General features: G+C 36.0%; 1 protein-coding gene across 3 annotated transcripts; it reads right to left on the reverse strand.

Annotated features, from left to right (window-relative positions):
* Positions 1–1264: 1264 nt before the first annotated feature.
* On the reverse strand, positions 1265–24835 carry LOC106153170 (annulin). 3 transcript variants are annotated; one of them, XM_013526999.3, is made up of 16 exons: positions 24515–24835; positions 12751–12912; positions 12217–12465; positions 11165–11425; positions 10425–10543; positions 9523–9630; positions 8931–9105; positions 8578–8716; positions 7618–7721; positions 6958–7117; positions 6627–6745; positions 5720–5802; positions 4859–5063; positions 4323–4492; positions 3689–3825; positions 1265–2801 (listed from the first exon to the last, which is right to left on the reverse strand). In XM_013526999.3, exons 2-16 carry the CDS (start codon positions 12902–12904, stop codon positions 2660–2662), a joined length of 2325 nt encoding a protein of 774 aa, XP_013382453.2. In that variant the 5' UTR covers positions 12905–12912; positions 24515–24835; the 3' UTR covers positions 1265–2659. The 3 variants fall into 3 exon arrangements, with proteins under 3 accessions (XP_013382453.2, XP_013382451.2, XP_013382452.2); XM_013526997.3 differs by lacking the exon at positions 24515–24835 and adding an exon at positions 14710–14935; XM_013526998.3 differs by lacking the exon at positions 24515–24835 and adding an exon at positions 13463–13620.
* Positions 24836–25803: the final 968 nt, after the last annotated feature.

The raw sequence follows: 25803 nt of genomic DNA on the forward strand, positions 1-25803 counted from the left end.
TTTTACCATGAAACGTTCATGTGCCTAGATAAAATTTTACCCGTAGGGGACCTTTTCCCAGCAAAAGGGGGGTTCTTTCGAACCCCCCCTGGCTACGGGCCTGACTACTTCACCCCTAGGCATGTATCTTTATATCACAACGGTGACCCTGATGAAGTAGAGAAAACGACATTTTCATTCTTATGTTTTTACTAAACGTCATTTAGAAAAATAAGAGATAGATAATTTGTTTTTAATTGACAAATTAGAGATAGAGAGAAGTATTTTTTTTAAAAAAAATCTTGTAATATCTCGGTCAAAGTAACAGTTATTTTGTTGTTGTTGCTGTTAAGCTCAGTTTCATTTTAAGAACTTGTCAGAGGTGAGCGATACTCTCAAATAAATAAATGAAGAAAATAACATTTTGAGCGAAAATCTAGCCAAACAGACAGTTGTATTTTGGTTCACATGTCGGACCGTGAGAAATGCGTTTCCATTGCAAGGGCGTCTAAATATCAGGGGGTAGATGTGGCAATCGCATATTGTAATCGTTCACACTTTTTGGCGCGCGATCAAAATTTGAGATGCTTCCGAGCAAGTTCTGCTCTTCACCAAGGACTACGAACGCTTCCAGAATGGGTTTTTCGCAGGAAACTCTCGAAGACTACTGTTGATGTTTTACACCAGACATGGCCTTGGCCAGCTTTTCTCCCCACCCCCCACCCCACCCCACCCACAACTCCTTGGGCTGGCTTTTTTCACTTCATGAAGATGATGTTATCATATAGAGCCGGTAAAGATCTGAGTTCACGCTTTATTTTGATACATTGAAATAATGGATTTCCAGTGATGGATTATATCAAAAATGTCTTCCAGCCATTGGTGTGGCAACCTCTGCACCCTAAAACTTCTGGCACAAATATTTAAATAAGCAGAAAGGTGATCTTAAGAAGTCCTGACTATGAAATAAAGCTTTAGTATATTTCACTTAGGCAAAAGCACCTTTATACTTCTAGTTTTGTTACATTGTCCATGACACATGTTATATTAAGAAATTTGGCAGCAGTTTTTAACTTGTAATTAACTTTCTTTTTTGCGTAAAACCCATAACCATTTAATTAATAATATTACAGTCATGTGAATATGTATGCAGTCATATACATGGTCCTAAATTTTCTTCTCACAAATATTCTTGAAATTGTGTTCACTTCAAGTTTACCAAATACAGGGTTATTTAGAACTATAAATCTTGAGAAAGAAACACATAAAAAATAACACAATCAAATGCAGCCATGTCTCTTCATTTTAATATCTTGTCATTTACCTTGTCATAAATTTATGATTTATTCCTTTAATTCTAGAGGGATCTATAGTTTCAATATCTGTCCACAGAGGTCACCACATGGTGGTGAAACAAAGTGGTATGATACAGACAAAACCCCTATACCAATTGTATCCTGTAATAAAAACTGACTAAAATTGGCACCCACTGGTCTAATATAATTATTTTACATTTCTATGCAAATCACCTGTTGTGTTCAATATTCATATCATTTTGATAGATATAGTGCTCGGCTCATTTTCTAGTATTCATGATAAGGTATACAACATGTCTTTTACCCTGACTCAACTTTTGTTCCTATCATAACATTATATAACTTAAAGCATGAGCAAGTCTAAAAAATATTTTTTTTCACCTGAACTAAACAGGTTCCATACAAGTACATAGTTTTAAATCCCAATTAATTGAAAAAGGTCATCTGTTTTTGGATAAGTTTCTGATTGGGTTGACATTTAGCCTGAGTAGAATAAACAGAGTTTTGAAATGAATTATTGTGAGATTGGCAGTGCTGTCTTAATATACCTTATCCAAAAGAAAAAGAACCATGGCACAAACGAGAAATTTAAGGCTGAAAAAAGCCATTTTTCTTTTCTCCTCAGTTATTCAACAAGTAGCAACTATGCATACGGCCAGATTATACCCAAAGCATGAAAAACTTCCCAAAGAAGTCATATAATATAAAAGCCCTATCTAAATGATCAGTTGCTTTCATTCTATGCCCTATATATGCGGTAATCATGCAGTTGTAATAATAATTATGTTCATTGAAAATAGGATTGTATTTTCAGATTTTCATTACTATCTTAAATGATTGTAATGTGCATTTATTTATTTATTTATTTATTTATTTTTTGTCACGATGCACATGATGTAATACAACCACCTATGACAGCTCATTGCATTATATCTACGGTAATGCCTCGATCTTTTCAATGGTCAAAAATTATCCAACTTTCAGATACACCATATTAAAATCGTGAAAATTATATTTTTGTATTGCATTTGTGGTGCTTTTAATGCATAGAATAAAACTAGAAGTTAAGCTGCTTTTCAATATTGTTGCAACCACTCAATAGGAATGCTCTTATTTTAAGGAATTATGACTTTAAAAATACAGCATCTGTGAAATTCACAATTTTGTCCCATTGAAAAGATCGAGTCATTACCATATCTTGGCGAATCTTTAATGGATACCATATTGCAAACAGGCTTGTCTAGGGACTTTAACACTACATCCAGTTGGAGTCAATTCCAGTGGTATATCTACATTGTACAGTCTGAATGTAATATTGGCAGTGAAAAAGACATCAGTTCTGCTCTGATGCTGGCATGCATCTTCTATCCTTTGACGGTGACAGGGAACATTCCAGTGACGTCACATGGCTGGTAGCAGTCAAAGCTGACAATGACTTGCTTGTTTCCTGCAGTCTTTGGAGTCAGAGAGATAGTCTGCTCGGCTCTCTTACCAGGACCAACATCCCTGAAAATTTTTACAAAATTAATAATGAAAATGGTGACTTCATGGAGAGTTACAGATTTTTTTACAGCCATCTTACAACTTTTTCAAAGCATTTAAATATGAAAGCTGTTCCAATCTGAAAGCTGTTAATTTATCTGAGGGCAATAATGTCTTTGATCACTCTAATTGACATATGATGTAAATGATCTACTTCAATGGCTAGTTAACAACCAGTAGACCAACAGACAGCCTGATTCATCATTAGGATGCCAATGATATTGAGTACTTTACCACCATCAAAGAGGGTAATTATATGCAGTGGCGGATTTGGAGGGGGGGGGGGGGGGGGGGTAAGGGGGGTCCTGACCCCCCCCCCCCCCCCCCCTTCAATTTCTGAAAAAAAATCACACCAATGGTCTCTTCTTGAAATTGGAATTTTGCCTAGCTAAATCATAGTTCTAAACTGTACCAAATGGCACGTACTGTTTGCCCTCTAAAATACCAACATTTTTGGGGCACTTCAGCAGTCCCCGAACTCTATGCCAAGGAGGTCGGCTTCGGATCCCTGGATCCTCCCTTCAAATAATCCTAGACCTGCCCCTGGTACATGACCAGTTAATCTTTGGCCACATTCACAACCAACAGATCCACAGATAAATATGGCCAATCAACCCACTTGAAAGCTTCCTGCAAGTCCTATATACTTTAAGTAAGTCAGACTATATACAGTGGCAGATTTAGAGTGGGGGTCAGGGGGTCCTGACCCCCCTTCGATTTCTGGTCTCCTCTTGAAATTAGAATTCTGACTAGCTGAATCATAGGGATGGCGGCTTTGCATCTGCAGACCCCCCCCCCCCCCCCCCCCCCCCCCCTTCAAATAATCCTGGATCTGCCCCTGATATACTTACATTAATTGATACTCCATAGGTTTCTGGAGGCCAGGTCCTTCCACAATAAACATGCACCTGGTGAGGGGGATTGGTAGTGGATTGGTAAAGCCTACCTTCAGCTTGAAAGGGGTCAGAGTCTTTATTTCATTCTTTTTCTACAATAAAAAGTGTATTTTTTATATCTAAACTCACCCATAATGCATTATAATCACCACATAAAAGCTCGAGTTTATAAAGGTAATTACATATACAGTATATATACATATATACATGTATATATACAGTATATTATTAAGATTTTTGTAACAGTTAATATAAATCTTTCTTAAAATAATGAATATAAAACCATTGCTCAAGATTAAAGACATTTTTGATTGCTAAAGATTAGAGGTATTTTTGACAAGCGAAAATACAACTGCATATAAACAGTCACTTGGAATAACTCAGAGAGACAAACTGGTCATCAAAATTCATATTAACTTAAGATATTTAATTTGTGTCCTTATGATAAAAATACAAATCTCAATAAAACTGCTAGTTTAATATTTACTTGATTTAAATGAATGTGTGAATATTATTATATTCTAAAAAAAAAAAACATTCTGTGTAAATTTCCACAGGGAATATTAATTGAAAAAACTTTCAGAATTACCCCCAAAAATTCAAACTCTAGCGGTGGTGGTCTGAGCATGAAGTCGTCATCCTCCATAAAGATCTGATTTGTCTCATCCACTTTGGCGATCACCGTGGTCTTGAAATTAGCATGGTCCACAAGCTCATCCAAGTAGTCATCTGGGGTTACGCTCATAGTTACCTTCTTGCCTAAAGAACACATAATATCATTAGTTAAAGTTTAAACAGTTTAAAGGCACAGAGTGAATAACTGATGAAAAACCACAACTTAAAATGAAATGAATTTTGCCTGGATTTTTAATGCAGTAACTATTTCTAAATTGTCCAAAGTCAATTAACTATCTCTTATTACTTCAAGCACGATGGGAATATGTGAGAGACTGAGAGGGAGGTAAAATTCATGAGTCTCACACTTGATGCACAAGAGTTGACAGGTATGTGCATATTAAATTCTTTAATAAAATATCAAATATTCTAACAAGAAAACACAAAAACAGCAAGAAAACAACCACCATGCACTATAATTTTCTTTGATTTAATAAAAATCATGTCTACCTTTCTCTCCAGCTGCCAGTACGATTTCAAACTTGTCACCCTTCACGAAACTTTTTATGACTCCAGTATAGTAGACCACTGCGGCTTTCAAGGTAATCTCTACTTTGCGCTCTTCCTTTGCCTTATTGGTCATTACCAGAGCCACATCAAAGGAACTCCCAACAGTGATGAAATCTTTATCCTCCCACTCAAATTTAACATCATCCTATAAAAGTATCACATTGGGTATTGATAAGTGTAAAATTTTGAGAGAAGGGGGAATGGTATGATATTAGATGGTTTCTTAACATTCTACCTAAAAATTCACCCAAACTTCATGTTAAAGGATTAAGAGGGTACAAGTAAGTCAAGGTATCATCACATAAATATTGAGCCTCGTAAAAGAAACTGAGGGTACAAAGAACGGGGGTTTTAAGTTCGGGGGAGGTGTTGAAAATACCTCCGTTTTTTCCTCACAAAAGGCCCACCCCTAATCAAAATTTGAAATAGGTTTTCTGTCATTTCTAAAGTTTATGGGTCAAGCGACTAAGGGGATAAAAAAGTTGATGTCCCCCCCCCTTTCAAAATTGCTTGCTAAAGAAATATCTGAAAAACAGTTTTCAAGGGCATATGGCTGTGGCTGGGTGGCTGGGAAATCTATACAACCTTGATTTCAAATAGTATCGTACTGTAGGCCCATAGCCAGGGGGAGTTTGCCATGAAAAGGACCCCTCAGGATAGAATTATATCTACCTGTAGGTACATGAAGGTTTCATCGTAAAAGGTCCATTTTTCTGAAAAAAAAGAGCTCCCTCCCTTTGAAATTGGTGGCTATGGGCCTGAACTGCACTAGTTTTCATTAGAAGAAAAAAAAAAACTTACCCCATCTGTATTTCTGTCATACAAGTCACGTCGGGTAGACTTCAAGTTGGCAGCCAAGGTGGCAGCTCTTTCCTCAGAAGTACCTGAAAGTTTAAAAAAGAACTATACTGTGCATCCTTAAAGACTTTCAAGAATTGTGTGACTTTTCAAAATTAATTCTAACAGCTTCTTCACTGAATACATGTAGCTATTATTGATTAAAACATAGGAGTTGAATGACATATATGATATAAGAAGTAATATTATTATGTTCCTGGTTGAGAGTGAGTAAGGGTGCTTTCCCAGAGGTTTAGATCGATCCAGAGATTTAGATTTAGATCGACCTAACTCCCTAGGGGTTCACACTAAATTGCAGTCAGTCGAGCGCGCACCATAGATCAATCTAAAATCTATGGGAATGGGGTCTAAGATAAGATATCTGATGTTGCCAAATGCTTAAAGACAATCTTCTTGTTCTGGGATATTGAATATTGAATGGGAACCTAAAAATGTGATTGCAACAGTTTTAATTTTTACCAATTTTACACACAAAGCCCACGTACCATACATGTTCAGGTTTCTTTCGCTATTATACAATTTGATGAAATATCAGAAATTCCAAACTGACGAAGACTACCATCATTATATGTTGTCTCACCTTACACACTCTAAACAAGCATTAAACTAAAAATGCCCTATTCCACAGTTCAGTACAGTATCCTTTTATTTATTTTTTATTTTTTTGATGGGGGCGGGGGGGGGGGGGTCAAAATGCTTTGTCACAGTTGTTGCCATAGGAGATACAGATGCTGTTGAGGGTGGGGTGGGGTGGGGGGGGGCTGCTGGCTTGGCTGGTGGTATCATCTCAGCACAAATGCTCAGTTACTATCAAGCTGTTACTCAACCTTGTGGCCATCAAAAGTCTTACCTTCTTTAAACTTATACTGTTCAGTGATATCCTCTCTATCTGGATCCTCCTTTTTCCATCTTGAGAAGGAGTCCACGGCAGTCACCAGGGGTTTTTTGGTGCTTATTTTCTGACCAACACTGGATTATTCACATGTATGTGCAGTTACAAATTGGATAAGATAAAAATTAATGAAAAATATGTTAAAATTTCATTCATAAAGGTGCATTAGCATTCATGTAACCTACAATGAAAAATTGCCAAGACATGTACGTATTTTTTCTGCACAATCTCAGATCTACACAATCACGATTCTACAGTGTATTTGTTGTATCTGTATCATGCCAATTACCTTGCTTTCATGAAATATCTATCCCAGGTCCCATCATTCCGTCTTCGGTGTCTGACCCTGTCGGCGTTGACTTCAGCAAAGATGAACGGCCCATCATAAGGCAGGTACACCTGACCTGCCTTGATGGCATTCAGGGAACAAGGACCTGCACAGTACACACCTGAAACAATGGGAACCAATACAGCATGACAATGAACCAAGATTTAAATACTTGGATGTGTTAGGTGTGACAAAAAAAAACTAAATGTTACTTTTGGATTGTGTTAGGTGTGACAATGAACCTGGATGTGAATATCGGGATGTTTTAAGTGTGACAGTGAGCCAGGGTGTGAATATTTAAATGAGTTAGGTGTGGCAATTAATGAACCAAGATCTGAATACTTGGATGTGCTAGGTATGACAAATTCATGACATTGAACCAGGATGTGAATATCTGGATGATTCATGTGTGACAGTAAATAAGGGTGTGAATATATAAATGAGTAAGGTGTGGCAATTAATGAACCAAGATTTGAATACTTGGATAGGTTAGGTATCACATATAACCAATATGTGACTTTTTGGGTTGTGCTTGGTGTGACGATGAACCAGGATGTGAATGTTTGGATGTGGTAGGTGTGATGAAGAACTAGGATGTCTCCATGTATTGTATACACATACCATCGCTAAGTTCTTGTGGTGTAGCATCAATGGCCTGCCAGCCCCCACAGCCAGAGGGTAAATCTGGGCGAGCCATCCATACGTCATTCCAAACATGGAAATTCCTGAAAACATGGGAATTCAAAATACACTAAAATGTAGTGAAAATGAGGCCAAAAACTGACATCTGGAATTTTCACTCTCAGAAAAATCAGTTACTTCAGTTTTCATTGTGCTGAGTTTCATGAGTCACTGCAAACAGAACGTTAAATCATCAACATACCTCTGCATATTCCAGTTACAGTTAATTACAAGAAAAGGCAGAAGCAAACTGATAGTAAAGAGGCAATTTTCAAGTGATCTCAGAAACCCTGGGTTAAACTCAGAGAATGCAACTCGAACAATTACCAAGGTTACATGGTCACATGGGCACATCTTACCCTATCAGGAGCAGTGTAACAGCACTCTCATGGAAATCCGTGTCAGATAAGCCAAGGAACTAAGTTGAGTTATTTATTTATTTATTTATTTATTTATTTATTATTATTTTTTTTTTTGAGAAACTGTGGCCAGCATTCAAAGGATATATGCCATTTTGACAGAATGGAGCACAGCTGTTAAAATATTGTCATCAAATTGATTTTGTGTGTACATAAACATATCGATTGTTATTCTCCAGATTTTATCCAAAGAGTAACTTTGATGCTTTGATGTCAGGTCTGTATTAAGGAACATTATAATTCTTAAAAACAGAATACTTATTTGATGTCCATTCTAAATGTTATTTCATTTCTGCAGCATCTATTAACATGACTTGTGTAAAATGTTTTGCAACTTCTATTTCAAATCAATCTAGTGTATCTATAATGCGTGATTGTCTGTCAACTTTGTTTTATATGGGATAGGCAAAGATCAAAAATATTTGTAAAGGGAAAATAAAAATTCCTACGGATGGAAAGGCCCTTGAAATTATCAACTCACCATATAGAGTCTTCGCAGAATTCTTCCAGGAGATTTCCATCCATATCAAAGTAGTCATCAATACTGATGCTGCCATCACTGTCATGAGCAGAGGCAAAATTGGTCACAGGTCGGCATGGAATGCCAAGGCAGCGGCAAACTGGAAGAGAAGGTCCAATAATTTTTATACTTTGCCACCCACAACATGACAACAATTTTTGAGAATGAGAGAGATAGAGAGAGAGAATGTGTGTGTAAAAAACAAAAAACAAAAAACAAAAACATTTAAATGTTATCTTGAAAACATATTGGGAAAGAAGTTAGTCCTAAATGCCAAAAGTGAATCAGACAGGAATCAATGTCAGCAACCATACTTGTTGTGACAACTCCTGAGAAAACCCAGCACTGTCCATATTTGACTGGCCTCTTCCTCTTCCAGTATTCTTGCAGAATGGCAACGCTGCCGACCCACTTTGTTGGCCTGGTGCCACCCTCGTAGTTACCCGACCAATTTCCCATCAAGATGCCATTGTCATCAGGGGAGTTCGTCTGGAAGTTACATTTTTACATATGATTATTGATTCACCACTCACAACAAGGGCAGATCCAGAGATAATATTTTCTGACAGTCTTTCAATTTTATCTTTGTTGTTCCATTTTCCATTTTTGACTGTCTTCTGATGTCAAAAATTAAATGACTGTCAATGTTAACACTTTAAAAATTCTGACTGCCTTCTGAAGACCAAGAAGAAACCCTCCACCTGCCCCTGCACAAAATACATAAAACAATGTGTTTTCTCATTATAATTTTTTTGAGACACCATCAAAGGGACACCTCAAGAAATTCAAATACTTTGTCACTTTGTTTTCCAAAGAAGATATCAGCGAAAAACCAGTTTGTAAGTACATTTTCCTGAAAAACAGATTTAATTTAATTATAAAAAGACATGATATGCTAATACTTACAAAGGCAGAAATCTTCCTTGCAATCTGCACGGGATTGCCTCTAGCACTGAGAGCCAATCCAGATTTTTCCAACACTAAAAGGCTGCAGTCTAAGACAAAATCTTCAAACTAAAAATTTAAACAGATATGGTTGTAATATCAATGAAATATAGCATTTTTTCAGACAGATATTCAAATACAAACAATTTCAAAATTGTCTTCATCATATCATCATATTATGAAAAAAATGTTATGAATTGTTATGAATAAAGATGTTATGAATGTAACATACTTTATACCACTACATTTAACTTCAAAATCTAAAACATCATCCTAGCCCGCAGATGTCCTGGTTTTACACGGATCATCATCAAAAGGTGCAATGCATGTGGTGATTAAAGGAATAATAACTCTTTGTATGAGATCTATATTTCACAATAAAAACATTGTGAACAACTCATAGAAATATGACATATTCTGTTTTACCACAAAAACGGCAATTATAGCTATTATTCTGATATCTGAGCTTGTCTTTAGACCTTGTGACCTCCATTGGCCATACTCTGTTATAATCTCTTAAGATTTTGATCTCTTAAGAGATTATATCAAAAAAAAAAAAAAAAAAAAAAACAGGGACAATGTAAAAATGGATTCATTAACCATTAGTAAGTATGGGAAAATTGTTGTTTACCCTAGGAAATTTCATTTTTTGGCCAAAACAAAGAGTTATTATCACTTTAAGGGAAAAGAGTAGAAATTTCCAGGAAATTAAAAATCATTGTTACGATATGCACTCACCCCAGCCCCCATTTCCAACCTTTAAAATCACTTATTCCAGTATTTCTAACAAACTGTTTTGGAAAACAGTATTTCCAGATGTTGTTCAAATTTAGTGAGAAACTAGAGTATACTCTAACTCCTACCTGCCCAAAGTTCCAGGGTTTAGAACCAATTTGCTTGGAAGTACCAGCATATATCTTCCCAACATCATTCAGGACATACTCATTCAAGAGCTTGGTATCTGGCATATAGACTTGGTCATCTGAAAAACAAAATAAAAAAACACTGCAATGTAATCTATCTTTTAAATACAAAGGTATTTAAAAGAAAGACGGTCTTCTGGAAGACAGTCAGAATTTTTCAGAACGGTATCTGGCAAATAGACCTGGTCATCTGAAATATGAAATATAAAACATTGCAATGAAATTCCAAAATGTAATCTTTTCTTTAAATACACAACAACACGGTCCCTTTCTGTACAACTTATCTTCTCTCTTTTATGGTGATTTTAAGCATCACAATCATTATTTTTGTTTGTGGACCTATCAATGAGAAAATTGACACATTGTGAAAAAAAACTGCAGCTTAATAAAATAACCTAAACATTGGGTAATAAATAAGTTTTAAGAATCCTAATCAAAACAATGAATTGTATCTTATTAATAATTTATATGTAGTGTTGACTAACCGCTCCTGTTTTTCAGTCAAGAGTCATTGAAATAGCTTGACAAAAAAGGCTATTAATAAATAAAAAAACATCCATATTTAAAAAAAAAAGTAAACATGGCAACCCTCAGATATTTACTAACTTTTATATTTTCACAAATCCGTTGCTTCCATTTTACAAATCCATCTCTTCCAGGACAGAATTTTTTTCTCTTACCTTTGCACCATGGGTTGAACAGCACATAGAATTGTTTGGGGAAGAAATATCGGAACAGTCTCGTTGATCCGTCGTTCAGTTTGACAGCCGTGTCCACCCTCATGTCCCACTTGCCTATCAGGCAGTCCGGAGGGGTGATGATGCTAACGGTGATGGTATTTCCCACCACAGACACAATCTCGGCTCCCCATTCCTTAGGGCGGTCCTTAGCAGACACATGGAAACTGACACTGGTGCCTTTGCCTGGCTTGGGGAATTTCCCTTTCAAAGGAAAAGAAAATGCAGGTTACAATGCCCTTATTGAATAATTTTTTTTGAAATCCTTATCCAACATGATATGAATCCAAATAATCATGAGAATTACAGACACTCTTTTACATATGCTCCTTTTTAATTCCTATTTTGGGAAAAAGTACACCATAAGAAGTTATGTCCTTCCGCAGGACAAAAATGCAGTGAACAGTTCTTTTCAAACTTGCTGAATATTTGCAAAACACAAATATACAGACATCCTTGCATCTTTAAAAGATTTGAAATAAGTAAAAGAGAACAATGAGGACAAAATGTTACTTTTTACGAGATGCAGGATATCATGAAGGGGTGGGGCTTTTTTTTCTTTTTTGACAAAAATGACTTTGGTGCATAAAACATGCCACTATTTCTTTCTTGCTATTTGGGAAGGTCCCATTGGGGATTAGTGATCTTAGTTCATGGAAAATATAATCATCAGTTCACAAATTATAGTAAATAAAACTTGATTCATGTCTCATTGAAGATGCAAGTTGAAAATCACAAATTACCTATTATAATGATTTCATTTCACGAAGGACAAAGAATTAAAAGCTGCATTCAAGAGTGACCGCAATGGGGTGCCTCATGGATCTCGATACATAATATGAACATTTCATGCATCTTGTGAAATAAAAATTGGCTTTCACGGGTAACGAAAGTACCTGATGAGGCCCTCATTTGGGAAGGGGATGGGTTCCATATACACATGGACAGTCTTTATCTTAAACCACCCATTCAGTGTTGATCTGCCAATGACCTACCATACTCAAAACACAGCTTCAAATCATGCATTTCTTTATTAAAAGGTTTGTCCATTTGGAGATCCACCACAAATGCCTGTCCTCTCCTCAAGATGAGGTATGGATCCTGGCGCTGATATTTATCATCCTCCCAATAGGAAGAACACTCAAACTGGTCGGTGTGATGGTCCTTAGAATTTTGGGCAATTTTCAGGTCAACCCAGTTACATCTCATCACTGTGTTGTCATCGATTTTCACACTGGATCTTTCTAGAAATAGATGCATGAACAGATTGAATATTATATATAGGAATGCTCTGTAATCAGTGAAGACCAAACACAATTGTATGTCTCCTCCAGATGCATTTGAAAGGTTGTGTGTCACATCTAACACACTTTCCTCATACAATGAGTGTGTGTGTGTGTGTGTGTGTGTGTGTGTGAGAGAGAGAAAGAGAGAGAAGACATTTGCACACAATATCTCTGCAATTTCCAACATGCAGTGTCACAGCTAAGTTTAGAAGATATTTAAGAGAAAATTTGCCAAGAACCCACCATGTTGTGCCTTCCATCGGTCCACTGAACGACCATCAGCAGTGCTGCCATATGCCTGCCAGAAATGGGGAATTGACACTGGATCGAAGGCACTTCCCATGCGACTTTCATACGTCACCATGCGCCGACCTCGAGAAAAACCACGACGCGACATGCTGTAATCTGGAAAATGATAACATTATCATTGAGGATGACTGTTCCTAAATTACTAAAAAATTACCTGATTACTATGAAACTGGCCTATAACAAATAAAATAAAATTGTTTGTCAGATATTACAGTCATGTAGGAGTGTCAAATATTCCTGTAATGGTAGAATTACTCCCTCTTCTTCAGGATAACACATTTCCATTTTTAATCTTAGAGTGATAAAGCAATAATTGAAAACCTCATTAAAACCTCTAAGCTCCCTTTCAAAACTGTTGCATGCCTTTTTCAATATGGCATTTGGCACAATATCTATTAGAAAGAATATAAAGTGTATGTCTTTCTACTTTTGTTTTTACAGAGCAGAACTGCATGGTGCATGAATACAAAGTCCAACATGACCAACTACAATGTGCGCAATATATCTTAACATATAAATACAAATGGTTTATATATCTGATCAGAAATACCAATGGTTCATATTAATTCTCTAAAAAAATCTTCAATTTACAGGAAAGACCATGTTCGATAAATGACAACCACCAATAAATTTACTACTACATTACCGCCACTATTATATAACCAAGGTCGGAACCTCTGCATCCTCAAGTGTCTTGTTGATCGACTCAAAATCAGCGGATCTATCTACTGTTTATTTCTTTTAAAATCTACCCTTCTGTCTCTGCGTGAGCCTGTCTATCACCTCAAAGTTGGTTAAATTTCTGTTCTGAATCAGTGAGTCTTTAATTTTATACTATATCTACTGTAGATCAAAACTAAAAAAGCGGCAGCAATGTAATTTGAGATACCATGAGTAAACAACACTTCTCTCACTTGATAAACCTCAAGAGGCTATAAACCTGCAAAACTTGTTCTATATTTACAACCATCTCTCACAAGTTTCAAAACAAACTCATGAAATTCATATCAAACACTTTCATAGCTTCCTTTAAAGCACAATCTCATAAACAGTCCTTTTTCTTGTGCCTATCAAATTGAAAAAAAAATTAATACCAGCATCTCCAATATATTTGTCCTAAAAAAAAGGTTTTAAAGCTAACAGACACACCCTAATATTTCTTCATATTAAAGGCATGTTGCAGTATTTTTCTCATAGGTTAATGTGAGTGATGAAAAAAACCAGCTAGCCCAGAATCCAAGGTCTGATTAAAATCAGTATAATTAAATTTATGTCATTACTGTAACACCATTGCTGTATTTATGCTTCTAGAGACTCACTACAATCGGTGTGATCTCTACCTTTATTTGTATAATCCAGGTATTGGTGTCACTGCTCCACTTCTATTTGCTGACTATATGTATTTTATTCTGCAGTACTGATTACTTCATACAAGATTCTAATTATTAAATGTTACAAGTTCTTCTCCTTATATACGCGTACACAAGGACAATTACATTATAGTGATTCCTAAAGCAAGTCGGAGATATTGAAGCCAATTAACAGCATTAAGACATATTTCTAGAGATCTTAAAGATAATTAAACCAAAACTAGGAATTGAAACCATAAATAAAGTGATTCAACCCTTTTAAAACCGAAAACATCCTGTAAAACTTAATGTCATATTAACTTTGGCGTCTAAATACAAGTGATCTTCATGAGTTCTAAAGTTTTGATGAAACACCCCAGTTGCACAAGCATCCCCAACCCTCACAGGAATTTCAGGCATAACAGAACAGTTTTAATTCACTTTTTTGTCTGCTTGTCCCATATTTCAATTTCCAGGTGATGTTCAACTCTATGCTGAATTCCTTTCCATCCCATCAGCCTTACCCCTTAACTATTTTACTTACCTCCGTACATATATATCCAACACTCGCTACGATATCGTGTCATAACTCAATATCCCACATTAAATTGCCCTGTCCTTGGTCTGGCACTCCAGCAGGTATATACGTTCACTCTTATGTCACAATATACTACCGGGATATAGTATGTAATAAAACAAGGTATGCAAGATTACAAGAGTCACACCTCTCTGCCAGACCCACCCATCTGTAACCAAACAGGTCACAACTCTCAACCTACAATACCTATAAACTGCCTTGCTTTACCTTGTGTACATAAAATATATATAACAGAATTTCTAGTTGGTTGCACACTTTACTATGTATTGTGGTAACTTACACCCAAAAGGTCCCTGTGGTTACATTTTAAAGAACCTGAAAAGGGCTCAGGTGTCTCTGATAAATAACTAGTGTCCTGGCATATTCCAGCTTGGTGTTTTTCTTTAGCATTAAAATGCTGTATTAAGATATTTTGAAATGGACAGGTCACTGCAGGTGCAGATTTACATATCCCCTGGATATTTTATAAACAAAATAACTACAGACATATCCCTTAACTGACAGTAACTAGCATGAAAAAAAAATAAGGTAAAGACATTGATTGTACAAAACAGGGGCGTCTCAACAGTCCGAAGGTTCATACAAAACACTTGCAGGTTTGCTGTATCAGTTGAACTTTAATACAAAATAAATGCACTTTTAAAGTACAATTGTAATAGTTCAAAATACAAGCTATTATAATCATAACACTTTGTCATTCATATAAAAATGCCTATGCGGGCCATTGACCACCATTTACATCAGTGAGGATGTCACCACTTCCTGTGACACAGGTTGATGAGGGGAGGGCCTGTCTACTGTCAGTCAACCTCCGGAACTTTCCAGGCCTTACAGTCAGGTAACTTATGAGGTGTGGGATGTGCAGTGACATGATGGATTAGAGAGAGTAGAATCAATGAACTGCAAGTTCCCACTCCCTTTCAAATGAAGTGCTGTACGTGTGTGTGTGTGTGTGTGTGTGTGTGTGTGTGTTTATGTGTGTGTGTTTATGTGTGTGTGTGTGCCTGCGTGCCTGGGTGTGTGCATGCCTGCGTGCATGTGAACCAGAGAATGAAAGTAAAAGTGGAAGACGGAGAGAAAATACTTTCATTTATGTTAACCCCACTTTCTTGGAAAAAAGTGTCTTATGAAACAATTTTTTCAGATAATTAGTGAAGATACAATTTATATATATAATTGGGCAGTAATATTTCAATTTGCACATTTATAAAATCAGCGACAATTATTTTCAATTTACTTTGCCAGATGTTGTGTTATCAAAGAAAATTAAGGAATCAAAAATAATAGTAAACAAAATTTATTCAATTCATTCTGAAAGCTAATTTGTAAGCTTTCGATGATTGTGGTGACATTGTCCCTATGAAGTGCAGTAGTAGGCCTACTTAATCATATTCACAACATATAACAACATATAGCCACGTGTCATCACTCCTAGCACGGATATAAACTTATTATGAAAAATTGTCATAATGCTAACATGCAGCTATTACCTGATGATATACATATATTCAGGCAGACACTTAAAAAACACCTTGTCTTGGACCGGCATGCACATACTACTAGTATCAGACAGATGATTCATGGCAAATTGAACAATGAGAGACTTTGATGCTAGTTTTTTTCCCCTATATCACCTGTGCAGTCTGAATGGTATTTTAAGCCTCCAAGACATCCAGTTGTGAAGTTTTATGTGCTATCAGAATAAGTCAGTACACATACCCATATTGTAATATTACTTCATGAACCATGGATAAACTATGGGTGCATTTCCAGAGATTTAGATCGATCCAGAGATTAAGATTTAGATCGACCTAACTCCCTGGGGGTTCACGCTAAATTGCAGTCAGCCGAGCACGCACCATAGTTAATTACCCCCTTACAGCTTTTAGTAGGTGGGACAGTAAGCTGACAGTAATCTAGTGAGACTCCTCACAGAGATAGATCGATCTAAAATCTATGGGAATGGGGTCTATATGTTCCTTTACTGATTTAACATTAATTTTTCTCATTGCGATTCTTTGGATAAACGAGTGTATAACAGGGGTGTACCAATACTAATTTGTTTTCAAGGTTCTTTAATTTTAAATTCCAGAAGACACATGCAAATTAAAACTGTCATCAGCTAAAACACCCTATACAAGTTTATTTAATTAAATATCTGAAATGTTGTTTCTGCAAACTTGACACACCCTGAAATGCCAATCTTTAGATATTACAGTGACTTTATTCACGAAACCAGTTCCATATAAGACAGCTAGATAAAAACTTGAAGGAGGGGTTTGTATTTCTTTATAAACTGTAAACCACATAATATGGAAGGAATCATACCCGGTATGTGGGGGTTTGACTGAGAAACAATTTAAAGGACACTGTCATCGATAACACACCAGTTATACCAGATTTTTTTTTTTTTTTTTTGTCTGAACATGTTTTCTTTAACTCCAAAATGAGACAAACAACCCACTGACACCTCAGACACCCACACCAGGTATGGTTTAAGCTTAAGACATTTGACCCTGGCTTATACCAGTATTAGCATTCCCCGCAGTTTGCCACAAGGGATGCATCTTCACTCAGGTATCTGTTGACTCGATTAACTACAGTACAAATAGATACATTTTTTTCTTAAGTACATTGTGCACTCAATGCTGCAGTATGCAAACTGCATGTTTTAAATCCCCCCATAGCCAGCAATTGCAAAAGGGGTGTTTTTTTTTCTGAAAATGTGTACCTTTTGTCAAAAGATGCTAGTTTACCTAGATCAAATTTATCCAGAGTGGACATTTTCCCAGCTACTGGCCTGTTTTAACACACAAAATTGCAGTATTAACTTTAAGCAAAATAGCATAATTTCCTCACCTCTTTTTATCCTGCCTGCAGAACACAATTAAAAAACATCTATCAAAATATGACACCTACAGCGTATACCCTTTCTTTCTAAAAAGAAGATAATAAAAAAATAGAAAAATGTGTCACAATTCAAAACAGGTGACATCTGCTGCAACACACCTGTTTGGGAAAATGGCATCCAAAACAGTTCTTTTAGTTAAGGCCTAAAATCACATATCTTATATGATCCTACCTGTCAATATATAATATTCAAAAACTTCAGTTGCCCTTAAAGTAGAATTTTTTCAACTGAGTAATTATATTTATAGTTTCCCGTTGCAGTTCCACGTATATAATATGTTGCATATATGTAGAGGGAGAAGGGTGGCTGCCTTGGGTTGAATACTTGTTTCTAGCAAAGGCACTTCTCTTACATTTATTCAAACAGAATTGACATAACAAGTCAAACAAGAGTATAGGATGTCACAGCCGGAATGTACATTCAGCATTCAGCAAGGCAGTGTTGATCCTTGGGCTCTACAGTCCCTAGCGTCTAATATTTCTTTTTTGGAATATCACATGATGCAATGGATCTTCCAGAAAATCTCTAAAAATAACAGTGGAGTCACAGCCCAGCCCAGCTTAATTTTTTCTAAGTGGGTTTTGTCATGCAGGGGAAACTGTACTATTACTACCAGTACTCACAAATTAAGTACACAACTTATACAGTACAGGTATTTGTTTCTCTTTACACACTCTTTTGTAACAGTACTATGCATGCTACTTAACCATATATATAGGGATTACTGTCATATCACAAGTGCTGGCCTTCCTTGATACACTCCTATGAAAAACAATACCCCCAATTAGCATCCGAAATAAATTGTGACCATCAAATTAGGACTAAAGATGACCCCAAGTACAAAATAGCGAGGTGATACTTTTTATATTATCTGAAATATCACCCATTCCCCCTCTCCTTTTTTTATCTAGGGTGACAGCTCCTTGAAATCAATTTAGAAATTCAGTAATTTAATTTGTTTAGAAAGGACACTTTAAGGATTAAAATAAGCAATTGTTTTGAACTTAAAGCTTATCCTAATCCTGAACCCCTCCCCCACCCCCACCATCACCCCACCCCACCTCCCAGCCAGCTGTCCCTGAAACCATACCACATCCAGGACAAAATGAAATGGAAAAATATACCCACATCAACACAACTTTCTTCTTCTTTACTCTTCTTGTCTCAGGCTTTTGCCAGACTTAGCTAGGTAATGGGTTGTTTATTTTAGGTAAACAGCTTTTAAACTCGTACAGGGGCCAATTTCAGTATAATTTTCAATATCAGTTTTCACAGTATCATTTTGAGGGAATTAAAAGTCAATATATCTGGTTCAGTAATCATCCATAGAACTGATGGGCATATTGCCAAAAGATCTTAGCTAATGTTTTATTACCTCCAATTGTGCAAATTCTTTCTTTTTTGCATGAAATATCAGAAGATGCATCAGTTTTCAGGAGGGAAGGATGTGTAATATGGGCAAAACATATTTACGGATGGTCCATTTGGCAAACACCACTGAAATGTTTGCAGCTGCGCAGTTGCCCTTGATGAACTTTGATAATGAAAGTGAAACTGATGCAGCAGTTCTCATATTTTGACAGCAGACATAAGTTTCTTATGATTGTCCTTGACATTACCCGAAATACGCTATATAAACCCAACATGAGCCGAGCAACATGTCTTGAATTTAAAAGCCTGATGTATGATGATTAACTCTGTACTGGTTTGTGGTTTTACATCCTTTCAGTTGCTGTGAGGAAGATCAAAGGTTAAAGAACTAGTTTTGTCTGCTTAAGTGAGCAGGCAACCTAGGGTGCAACTGGCAAACTCAGAACAAGAGAAATATTAAGTCAGTCTAGCAACCAACACCGTGTGGCTGATGCTGTGTGTGTGTGTGTGTGTGTGTGTGTGTGTGTGTGTGTGTGTATGTGTGTGTGTTTGAGAGCAAGATCAAGAGAGGGAGAGAGAGTCAGCAACAAAGAGACTGTATGTACATATGTATGCGTGTGCATGTGCGTGTGCGTGTGTGTCCCGACATATTTATCCGAATATTGTACCTTCATGTATCCAAAAGAGAATCCCCCCAAAAGTGGGCTTATCAACACCCCTCTTCTTTAACCCTTTTTTTTACTCATATCCTTTCAATAAAATGGCCATTAAAAATCTGATCTCACATAAATGCTGTCTGCAAGAGTAAGCACACCAAGGTAGCATGCATAATCACTAAACATATCGCTACCAGTTACTAATCCTGTCAGTATATACTGCTCAGTTGTGATGTGTTACTCCATCCTTTGGCTAAAATTAAATTGACTCAGATATCCAATGAACAAATGGATAAGGAAATTGGCTTTTTTTTCAGATTATTTCACAATCAGTTAACCAACAACATCAACACTAAATTACAAGAAAAGATCCCAGAGACGTATATGGTTTCGTTTACATGTAGATCAACTACAGCCTAGTTGAGTTAAAAAAGAAGGCATTAAAAGAAAGCCCCCTAAAAGCAAAATATCAAATGTATATATATTTATGCTTGTGATTGGGGCACATTTTAAGAATTGATGACTTGAAAAAATGCAGTATCTGTAAAATTCACTATTTTCCTTATAATTAAAAAAAAAAAAACAACAGTTATTGCCATACTTTGTTTGTCTGAATTTCATGAACAATAATTGCCACTCCTTGCAATTTGGGTTTGTGATTGTGAACCCCCAAATTAACAACTTAAACTGCAATTTCATAATGCAAAATTTTGTTTATCTTAAGCCTAAACTTAATGTTAACCTGTTAAGACTGTTATTGGCAAGCTTAATTACACAGCTTAAGACTCTGAACATTTTTCACAGCAGAACCAATTATGTACATCTTAAAAGCATTAAAATTTTTGAGCCTGCAAAATGTTTTAAAAACAATTTAAATCAAATCAACAACAACAACAAAAAAGCCTGAAAGCAATTAAATAAGGAGCTTTTAAATTTAATTTAGTTTTTGTAATACAGTCATGTAATTACTTAACCATATTGCTGCAATTTGTTAACAGGCACATGTACCTAGCTATAGCATATATCAGTTAACTCTTTCTCTCCTTTCTTCATCATTTATGCCCCTGGATCAAGAATTCCTGTGTATAAAAAAGTATCTTCACATACATGTAGACATTAGATGAGCAGCCTTCCACAGTTAATAAATTCCCTTTTGATGATAACGTAGGGCCCGTAGCCGGGGGGGGGGGGGGGGGGGGGGGGGGGGGTCCACGGGTTCAAAAGAACATGCCTTTTTGCTGGGAAAAGGTCCACTCGGGGTAAATTTGATCTAGGTAAAAAACTAAGATTTTAGGTTAAAAGGTCCACATTTTCAGAAAAAGACCCCCCCCCCTTTTGCAATTGCTGGCTACGCGCCTCACGTGCAAGTACCTGTGCACAGCCTGGAGATGGAGCTTTATTCTATTCCAGCTTAATCAGAAGTTCAAATCAGTTGCTCGAGTGAGTCATAATTTGGACATATTACTATAATCACTGCCATTTTGTCAGTGCATCCAGGCATCAGCAAATATGAGACAATTTTTTTTTCTTAAAGAAGACATGCAAATCCAAATTGTTTTTTAGACGTTTAATAAACACCTAATGCTGTGTCATTATTTTATTAATATAACTCTAACTTCACATCTGTACCAAGTTAGTTCAGAAATTTGGACTCCCTAACATTACCAAGCAACCAAAAGACAATTTCACAAAGCCATTATTGTATGAAGGAATGCCGTTTGGGTGACGTTAACTTTCATGAAAACTCGTTTGCTGATCTAGGCTACGAGAAGGAAATGCTCCAGTTTACATCAATTTTCATCCTCACAGCATACTAGAACTGTACAATACATATTGTAATTTAGTGTTGAAGAAGCAGGTTGCATCTGGTGACAGCATTTAGTTAATTTCTAGTCTAAGTTGATCCTGTTGTGAACATAACTCAAGTAGACATCTCATTTGAATATAGAATACTACATGTATACTGACAAAGACAAATCCTTCTTCAATGTACTTGTTAATATGATTCGTAGCACTGCCAAATCATGGTTATTTCTCACTAAGTTTGAACAAATTCATAATGTACATGTGCAATTTTCCAATTTAAGTGTAAAAAAGTAGTTCTAATAACTCATAAGCTAGTATCCTTTTATGCAGGATGTATGAAGTATGTTTTTGTGAACAACAAAATATAAGGAAATTTGTAAAAAAAAAAAATAAATAAATATGCCATAGAAATAAAGCATCCAAAATTTGTGAGTAAATACCATAATATGCCCGCAGCAGTGCTTTTACAGTGATCCAGGTATATGATCACTATAGGATGTGGTGTCAGCCCATTTAAAACTGAATATTAAGTCTTATTGAAAGCAGACATGCAATTTACTCTACTATAAAGGATAGGGTACTTCAGGCCGTGAAAAGGTGCATAATATTTTAGGCATGATAAATGTTTGTATCAGTGGATATTTCTTTCCTGTCAGAGTTAAAATAGGGACAATTTATGGGATATTTAGCACATAATCTTCATAACTGTTTCTATACAAGTATGCAGCATTTTCTTAGAGACAAAGGCATGCCATCTGACTATGCATTTCTGACTATGCATTAAATGAAATTAGTACTAGTATTAACCCCTGTCAAAAATTGCATTTATTCAAGTGAAGTGAAAGTGCCTAGAAATGCAAGCATGAACATGTAACCCTTAAAGGCTTTGAGCAATAAGTGAAGAAAAGTTCATCGAAAAAAAAAAAAAAAAAAACATTACGCTTTAAAATGAATGCTTCTAGCAAAACTTGTTGATCCAAGCCACTCATGTTACCAAAGCTTATTTTGTTTTTTTCTCTGTCAGGTCACACACTTAATATATTATGTCACTAATATTGAAAAGCAACCCATGCACCTACTCTAAAGTTAAAACCATTTCATATACATAGTATGTAAGATAACAGGCCCGTAGCCAGCAATTTCAAAAGGGGGGTTCTTTTTCTGAAAAAGTGGACCTTTTCCCATAAAAACATAATATACCTAGATCAATTTTTACCCAGAGTGGACCATTTCCCAGCAAAAGGGGCGGTTCTTTCGATCTCCCCGAACCCACCCCTATCTATGGGTCTGGATAAGTAGTTGTAAGTTTTTGATATACTTCAGGGAGCTGGATGGAGAACAGTAAGCCAGCTGATTAATTGCAACAACATCCATCCCCCTTTTCTCCTTTCATTCCCACCCCACCTCTTCTTTAATGTAATACATAGCACATATAAAGGTAGTAAGGCAGATAATCTCTTACGTAATGTGTGAAGAATTTGAAAGTGCCAGAGAGCAAACTGCATTCAATCAGGCTTTAGCAAAACCACTCCAAAGTATATATTCCTGACTCTGCTTTTATACGAAAAAATCTCTTGAACTAACAACTATTGCTTCCACTTTTGTTTATACAGCATATTGCTGTTAGTCAGAAAAAATACCACAGATAAAAAGAAAGAAAAAAAAGGAAGCTATCTTCTAACTGAACAAAAACAAGAATCATGTGCTATATTATTTCAATGCTGTCATTTACCAGCCTAAGGGTAATTGTGAAACAGGATGTTGTTCAATCATCAACTATTTTCAGATTTTTAAAAGCCTAAAGGGGAAGGGATTGAGGCCGGGATACACGTACATATGGGACAGGAAGGGATTGATGACAATTAACTGGGATGGGGAGGGGTGGAGGGTACCGGGACAGTGACAGGTGATGAGACATTAGAGTTTTATCACGCCTGGAATATCCCCTACTATAGTCTGTATATGTCACCTGACCCATGCATAATAATATATATGAACTACTGGCTGCAAAATGAGAACAGCTAGCACAGCCAACACTGCAAGGAGGTAGAAGTTTATGCATCAATATTTAATTCTACCAGTAGTATATGTCCATAGTTTACCGGTATAAGTCCTACATAATAAGCTGCTGGTAAAGTCCAGGTGTACACGTATTCATTTCTATTGGTATACATAATTTATTATGACATCAACACTGTCCATCAGATGACCTGGATGATATATTTTTGTCCAAATTTGAGACAAAATTTAAAAAGTTCTAAGAAGAAAGATTAATCTAAATCTAGGCATGAATAATAAATTAAGAGAATACATAAAAAAGTCATAAAGCTTCACAGTATGCATCAGCTAGGTTATTCATATCCTACGAAATGAATACACTGTTCATATATATCTCACTTAAGATGTTCCATTTACAGAAAAGTTAAAAGTCATCATACTGGAAATATAAGGATTCATATCACAGAGTGCTATTTTTTTTTTATCTTGATGTACTTTGCTATGACTCCTATTTTCTAACACAGTGACAAAGATATGACCCCAATTTTTTTTTTTTTTTTTTTTTTTTTTTTGTATGCACTGTTGGCTTAAAACGACCCTTGAGTTAGAGACCTACTACCTGAAGATGACACCTGTACATGTGATTTTAACAACCTGTCAAAAGAAACCCAACACTTAACAAAAGTGATGAAAAAAAAAAGAAAAAAAAAGATTATCCAATTTTTTAAAGGAATGCCATTATGCACATACCTTCAATCTACAAAAATGTTGAGCTATTCAGGCTATTCATTACAACTCTTTATATTACCTTGCGTGGCAGCTTACCATATTCAAGTTACGGCATTTGAGTTACTATTTCATACTGTGTCCTTTTACATCAACATACATGTACATGTTACTATTAAAAACATTCCACAGCTAAATCCATTAGGATATCAACAGTTTGCTTTTTAAGCAATTAAGAGTACTTCTAAACATATAAAAAATTGTTAGGGTGTTATAATCATACCTTTTTAAGAATTTCTCCTCAAGTCCTAAGATGCCTGTGGAATGTGCTGGGTGCTAACTCTCCCTGTTTCTCTTCTCCCCTCTCACTGTCTGTGAGCCGGCAAAATGACCCAGTTAAGAAAGCCACAGAGACGAACCGCGTGAGCAAACCAGTTTTCCGAGCTGACACTCCTCCCCGGCTGACTACGCACACCAAATTTGGCCCTCAGCTAGCATGCTAATTACCCAGTCTGTCTAGAACAAAAGTGACTTTAAAGTGTCGCGCAGGGTGGCTCTGTTTAGTTTTGTATGCAAGACTCATTTGTCTACATCCACTTGTGAATCATGGTGGCTTGTTCTGTAATACTGTAACTAGGATGGATGGTAGCAGAGTTGTATGAGTCTGATGAGTAGATGGATAAATAAATAAAAAACATACTTATAGCACAAAATATTGTGAATAAATTAAAGGGACATAAATATGAACCAGTATGTATATGTATAATGTACATAGTATGTACTCTACTAATTCAGTATGTCAGTCACATTATACTTTAAAAAATGTGATACAGATATATCATGACTGTAGGGGCATAAAATGTATCCCTGTAGTTGGAAATAAAAATATTTTGCTTTCTGTTATTTCGAGTACATGTAAATATCTAATAAGTCCAAAATAATACATTAAATCTTAATGAGTAGGTATACGAAGAAGCTGCATGCAGTGTCATTCTTTTGTTTTCTTTTTATTGACATATTAAATAATCATTCCTTCATACATACGCCCATATATAACTAAGTAATGAAATAACTAAATAACATATATTAATTACATTAATTATGACCCTCTCCTTAAATACCACTTCTACTCACATACACTGTACTGGAGTACTTATTCGCATAATATAGCATACGGGTACATGTTTGAAGACTGGTTCATATGTTTAACAATTTCAAATGCAAAGTCTATCTTTAGGGGTTTGATGATGGATAATAGTTTTTCTAACTTACTGTTAAACAGCACCTGTAAATGCATGGAATTTGACACTTCTGTTGAAAAAATAGGAATGCCTTTATCTGATTAAATTCATATTTAATATGTTTATCATCAACAACTTGTGCATACAGATTCATTAAATTAAAGTTGAAAGTCTTCAGCTTAATTTTCTACTTGTTTTTACCAATTGTACCATGAATATCAGGAAGCTAATCGCAGAGGTCATCTTGTCCAGTGGAGGGGCAAGGTCACTACTGGATACCTGGACACCTTGATAACATGAATTTTTTAAGGTTCCCAGTGACTCATCACTA

Source organism: Lingula anatina, chromosome 4 (assembly GCF_051362555.1).
Source record: "Lingula anatina isolate TDL-2025a chromosome 4, LinAna3.0, whole genome shotgun sequence".
In the NCBI taxonomy this organism is placed as follows: Eukaryota; Metazoa; Brachiopoda; class Lingulata; order Lingulida; family Lingulidae; genus Lingula; species Lingula anatina.

Excerpts from the sequence above, each read along its gene's own strand:
- LOC106153170 (XM_013526997.3), bottom strand. The coding sequence starts at position 14,752 with ATGACACGATATCGTAGCGAGTGTTGGATATATATGTACGGAG. Across the intron at positions 10,544-11,164 it reads GTTCAACCCATGGTGCAAAG|ATGACCAAGTCTATATGCCA; the intron begins GTAAGAGAAAAA and ends TTTGTTTTTCAG. Across the intron at positions 3,826-4,322 it reads TAGAGTTTGAATTTTTGGGG|AAAAAGAATGAAATAAAGAC; the intron begins GTAATTCTGAAA and ends TTTTTATTGTAG.